This window comes from Felis catus, chromosome C1, assembly GCF_018350175.1.
Source record: "Felis catus isolate Fca126 chromosome C1, F.catus_Fca126_mat1.0, whole genome shotgun sequence".
Taxonomy (NCBI): domain Eukaryota; kingdom Metazoa; phylum Chordata; class Mammalia; order Carnivora; family Felidae; genus Felis; species Felis catus.
This window is the reverse complement of record NC_058375.1, coordinates 154,100,132-154,106,399: the sequence shown is the minus strand read 5'-3', so window position 1 is coordinate 154,106,399 and position 6,268 is coordinate 154,100,132. Positions and strand designations below refer to the sequence as shown.

General features: G+C 37.2%; 1 protein-coding gene and 1 pseudogene across 1 annotated transcript; one reads left to right on the top strand and one right to left on the bottom strand.

The window, feature by feature from the left end:
* Positions 1-210: 210 nt before the first annotated feature.
* LOC101101656 (small integral membrane protein 15-like) lies at positions 211-1,062 on the bottom strand. Its single transcript, XM_019838196.3, has one exon. It carries the CDS (start codon positions 881-883, stop codon positions 659-661), a length of 225 nt encoding a protein of 74 aa, XP_019693755.2. The 5' UTR covers positions 884-1,062; the 3' UTR covers positions 211-658.
* A 3,184-nt stretch (positions 1,063-4,246) lies between these two features.
* On the top strand, positions 4,247-4,547 carry LOC101082333 (annotated as a pseudogene).
* Positions 4,548-6,268: the final 1,721 nt, after the last annotated feature.

The following is a 6,268-nucleotide window of genomic DNA, read 5'->3' as shown; positions in this document are numbered from 1 at the left end:
AGTACAAAAACTGTTATATCTGGTAGGTGGTATTCTATATAGTCAATAAGAGAATTCTTTATAAAATTAGATTTTAAAAAATGCAGAATGTCTGATAATTATCTCAAAGGTTAAAATGAGAAAATGCAAAACACAAAAAGTCATTAGTTAATATGTGGCTTTGAGAAAGCCAGAAATGATTCTATTCCAAGAAATAAGCAATAATGATAAAAGATATAATTAATATACTATATGCCTTTTAAGCCAAAGCGCACTTTTCACCTCAGGACAGTTTTGATTTTTACATTCTTAACTCCTTTCGTCCAGAAAGGGCCCCATTCTAAGCCATTATTTGAAAAGAATTCATAATGTATAGTCATTTCTCTCCACAGGATGTTTTCGTTTCAGTACATAAGCTGCAAAATGGCAAATGACTAAGTCAGTTATAAAGAATTTATAGAATAAATGCCAATTTACAATAACTGTCAACAGACTTCTACACCAAAGCCTAAAAGTTGCAGTAGTAGAGGTCACAGCTAACATGATCCTTCCATGTGCTCAGACTTCATTGACTACAAATTACTGTCATAAAAATCAGAAAAGAAACCTCAGTGGGTCCTTCCAAAGCTGCTTAATCTTCCAAGTGATTTTTCTCTGGTTATAGAGCCTGTTCATTCCTTCAATCCTTCTTTAGTCCTTTAGCTTTTGCAATATTTTCTTGACGTTTTTGTTTCTTCTTTTGTTCCTTTTCCCTGGCTTCAATCATCTTGGCCAATTTCCAGGACAGTATAGCACTTGCTAGAAACAATGGAGTAAGGGCCAAAATAACCGTTGTAAGGAAGCCATATGGGTCCTTTGCAGCCCATTCCACAACGTACTCAGCCCAAGCCTTTATATCAAACATCTTGGTAGTGTCTTCTGCTTGAGTAGTTATTTCCAACTTTGTCCTGCGATTAATAGTGAGCCAATTACAATTTCAGATGACCCTTGCTTGTCTTCTTCTTCTTTAGCTCTACCATACACTTGTGAGAGAAGATTTAAATTCTATATCCCTAGGTCGGAAGCCCGGTTCATAAATTTCTGTATAGCTCTTGGCTTTACAGCAGGACAAATACGGGCATGGATTTGAGGTGTGATTAATGTGAGTGTATATATGAGTGTTCCTTAACTTAGTTTCAGAATATTCAACTTACCAAGTGATAGTCTATGTATGGATTTCACTAATATGAAAGAGTTCAAAGAGTTAAACACAAAGATGTATAGCATAGTCTGATATAAAGCAGCAGAGGCAACAATTGAGAAGAATCAAAACTTTCATTAAAAAAAAAAAGTTTATTTATTTATTTATTTATTTATTTATTTATTTATTTATTTTTTGAGAGATTGAGAGAGAGACAGAGAGCAAGCAGGGGAGGGGCAGAAAGAGAGGGAGATACAGAATCCAAAGCAGGCTCCAGGCTCCGAGCTGTCAGCACAGAGCCCAATATGGGACTCAAACCCACGAACTGTGAGATCATGACCTGAGATGAAGTCAGACGCTTAACCGACTGAGCCATCCAGGTGCCCCAAGAAGACTCAAAACTTTAAAACAAGTAGTCCCAGGCTCAGCCAAGAGTAGAGAACAGTGTTTCCTTTTTTTACCCCCATGAAAAAGTAGTCACTTGCTCTTTCTCCAACAGACGGATGATAGATAGATGGCCAGGTAGAAGATAAACAGGTAACACACAGATGACCGTTACTTCCTCATGCCACCCAGATTTCTCTTCTGTTCTTTTTCTCTCCCCCAAATGGGATAACTTCAAGCCTGAGTTCATGAATGTCTCTCTGGATACCTGCAGTGTCCGAAATAGCAGCCATGAACCACAAGTGGCCACATAAATTAATTAAAATAAGCAAGTTAAAAATTGAATTCCTCAGTCCATTCACTACATGTGGCTAGTAGCCACTGACAGCACAGATATGGGAGCTGCTCACCACCATAAAAACTTCTGCTCTAGAAAAAGACAGGAGCCACTGTCAGTTCTGTCCCCTGAAAGTGGTACTGACGCATCTTTTCTGATTTACTCTATTTTTGTGTCATCACAGAGCTACACAATTAAGTTTAAGAAACCATCTACTGTAAACATTGAAATTATTTGGCAACATTTACTTTATCAGACATTTCGTTCAGTCTGCCAACATTCCCTGATCAAAATCATTGGCAAGATTCTGTGGATTTTTTTTTTTGCCTTGCATGACATCCTTCCAAGTAGCTAGAAGTAGAGAGTTTAATATATATACTTCTTTTAATCAAAGAAAATACAACGCATAGCTGATTGTTTTCTTTACCTAAAAGTTTCATCTAACGTCATGCATTATTAGGAAAACATCACCTTTACCATTTTGTCTATCCTGATATGTGCTCGCCTCACCTTGTCTCTCAGAATTGTATCCAAATGCATCAAACAATTTCTGTATTTAATTTCCATAATATTATATCCTTAGTAGACTGGCAACAATTAAGCCACTGAGTCAGCAACTAATAAAATTTAGACATGATCATTTTTCCGTAAATATGGGAAGAGTTCCTCCATAATCTCTTTTGCTAAAGTAAAGTGAGTTATAATATCTGTTAATATTTTCCTCCATCAGATACTTACTTATCACTTACTATATGCCTGATAATGTATTAAATGTGCCCTCAAAGTTCTTACAATACAATTAAGCTAAAATTACTAAAATAAAAAAGTGGTATCTGTTGCCCTTTGAGTTCCCATAGGATGAAGATGCCTGCCTAAATTCAAATCTCTGCTCACTTTCTCCAAAAACCACACAGATACAAAAAGGGAGCAAATAAAACCATCCATCATCCATGCTTACAGAATAACTGGGAGACAAAGATTGTGACAAATTGCAACTTATATGTAAGTAGGTAGAAGCATCCAAAGCTGGAGAACCACTCTAAGGCTGGGGCCACAGCAAAAACAAGGAGGCGAGAGTGGGATACAGAAGCAACAGAACCCACCAAGATATAACATCACTTTCAGAAGAAGAAAGTTCCAGCAGGCCTGGAAGAATGCCAGAACAGAGATAATACCTGCTGGATCAGAGCACTGGCTCCGAGAGAACTGAAGACAAGGGGCAGAAAAGTGCACAGGAGCGGATGCAGCAGTCCTGGAAGAGGTATGGCCTCTGGGGGAAGGGAGGACACTTGGCCCCCCGGGGGCATCCCTTGGAGGCCAGGTGGTAAAGAGAAAGTAGCAACAAGTGTTCAAATTAAGGAAAACTAAGAAATCAAAGAGAATCAGGACCAGAAGACACACCAACTTGCTTCTCTGTGGAGAGAAAATTGTACTTTCGGTCCAACAGAATAAGGCATTCTCAAAACAGAAATGTTAGTGAACCGCTCAAATCTCTCACCTCTGCACAGGGAATCAAGGTGATACAACGTAACTTTAAACCTGTAACAGTGCAGAGAACACAGTCCTCATGAACCTTCCCTTAGGAATCTACTAGAGGGTGAGCTTCATCCAGCTAGATATCAGCTGAGAAATTTCAGCAAAAAGACCTTTGGTGAGCACTGAAGATATTCAACATCTATACTTAATTGCAGATTTAGGACTACAATAAAGGTGGGGGAAAAGATTAAAGATAGAATATACCTGTTATATATTCTGCCAGAATTTAAAAATGTAACTAAAGACATGGGAGGAGAAAAAAAGGGGAAAAAAGGGAAAAAAATGAAACACATTTTACTGTGTTTACACAGTTTACACAGTTTTACTATGTTTACATTTACTGAATACTGAATAGTGAAAAGAGCATATTGTTTTAAGCTGACAAATCAGTTAGCAGAAGCCTAAAAAAGGAATTAAAGGGACTAAGGTAATAAACGTAATCATTAGGGAAAAAAAAGAAATGTTCCTAAACCAAATTAAATACTCTTTCTACTCCAGACCCCTGAAAAAAGAAAGGCAAGGAAACAGACCACATGGTGAAACATAGTATCTATAACAATATATACAGTAAATATAAAAAAATAATAAGAGTTGATTATTGATGTGACCAAACATATTAGTCACATTAATATATATAAATAAGCTTGATTAACTTGTTAAAGAGATTTTCAGCTTGACTCACAAAGTAAAGCCCAACTCTGTGCTACATACCATCAACATACTTAAAGAGGTTCAGGAATGTTAAAAATAAAGAGTTGGACAAAGTTTTATCAGGCAAATATAAGTAATAAAAAGGTAGGGTGCCCTGGGATCCTTGCAACCCCGCTGGCATGTCTCAGGCTGACTTTGACAAAGCTGGTGAGGATGCTAAACACCCCAAGACCAAGTCAGCAGATAATGAGATGACGTTCCCCTACAGCCGCTACAAACAAACAACTGCAGATGACACAAACAGCGTGGCCTGGGCTGTCGGATCTCAAAGGCGAGGCCAGGTGGGATGCCTGGAATCAGCTAAAAGGGACTTCCAAGGAAGATGCCATTAAAGCTTACATCAACAAAGTAGAAGATCTAAAGAAAAAAATATGGAATATAAGCCACTGGATTTGGCTGTCAGCAGTGCATTTCATTTAAACTAATACAGGGGCGCCTGGGTGGTGCAGTCGGTTAAGCGTCCGACTTCAGCCAGGTCACGATCTCGCGGTCCGTGAGTTCGAGCCCCGCGTCAGGCTCTGGGCTGATGGCTCGGAGCCTGGAGCCTGTTTCCGATTCTGTGTCTCCCTCTCTCGCTGCCCCTCCCCCATTCATGCTCTGTCTCTCCCTGTCCCCCCCCCCCCAGAAAAATAAATAAACGTTGAAAAAAAAATTTAAAAAATAAACTAACACAATGCCTTGTTTTTCTACTACTGCAGACGACATGAACTAATGAAAATAACCAGTTAACCTAGATCCTGAAGACTGTACAGAATATGGCTCTAACAGAGTAGAGCTGAAATGGTTATTGACCTTTGTTGAGTAGTTTTTATCTGTAGATCTAAGATGCACCTGTTTCAGTAAGCAAAAAAAAAAAAATTTAATAAAAATAAATTAATGCAGGGTTGATATCTTGATATTGGAGGAAGTATAAATCATCACAAAAAGCATTAAATGAAACAAGGAAAGACATGTTAAAATGATAAAGGTCATGCTTCATAACAAAGATAGTATTTTTAAACAGCCATAAACACTACCACCACATTTATAAAACAGAAAGTCCAGGAAATGCCAGGAGAGACAGTTAGAAACAAAATAATAATAGAAGACTTGAATGTATCAATCCCAGACCAAGAAAATCAAGTGAATAAAAATAAAGGAAGGATATAAAACACTTTTCACACCATGAATAAGGGTGATCTTATGAAGCTATATTGAATTTTACCACCAATAACAATTTACATACCTTTTTCTCAAAGGCATATGGAAGATTCACATAAATTAATCATGTTATATCACATAGAAAACCTCATTTTCATAACACAGACATAATTCAAATGACATTCTCTGATTAGAGTATAATATTAATAGAAATTAATAACAACATTTCTAAAGTGTCTTTTCTAGCTGAAAATGTAAAACTTGCTACTGAACAACTCCGGTAAAGGAAAAATGCTAAATTAAGTTTCAGAATTTCTTTTAAAAATAATGATAATAAAAACAGAATGTATGGGATATGATTAAAGCTGCGACTAAAGAGGAATTCATAGCCTTAAACACTTACATCAATAAAAATAAAGAATGAAAAGAAATGAATTAAAATCCCAACCTGAAGTCCTTGGGAAAAACAAAGACACAAACGTTGTAAAGCACAAGAAAGAAAATGGTAAAAATAAAGCAGAAATTAACTATCAGAAAAATATTACAATTAATAAGTCAAAATGCTGTTTCTTAGGAGTGGAAATCACTTGGTAACTTATTTAGGGATAAAAAGCAGAGGCGGGGAGGCGTGCCTGGGTAGCACAGTTGTTTAAGCGGTTAAGCATCCGACTCTTGATCTCGGTCCAGGTCATGATCTCACAGTTTGTGAGTTCAAGCCCTGCATCAGGCTCATGGTGCAGAGCCTGCTTGGGATTCTGCCTCTCCCTCTGTCTGTCTCTCCCCTGCTTGTGCTCTCTCTCTCTCAAAATAAATAAATAAACTTAAAAAAAAATCTTTTTAAAGGGTGGGGGGGAAGCATAATACACACAATAAGAAATAATCACTGAAAGAGAAGTAGTTAAAACACTAAAGAGACTATTTTGTACAGTTCTATGCAAATAATACAGAGATGAAATAGTAATTTCCCAGTAAGTTTAATTGATCAAAATTGATCCCATTAA

Excerpts from the sequence above, each read along its gene's own strand:
- LOC101101656 (XM_019838196.3), bottom strand. The coding sequence starts at position 883 with ATGTTTGATATAAAGGCTTGGGCTGAGTACGTTGTGGAATGGGCTGCA.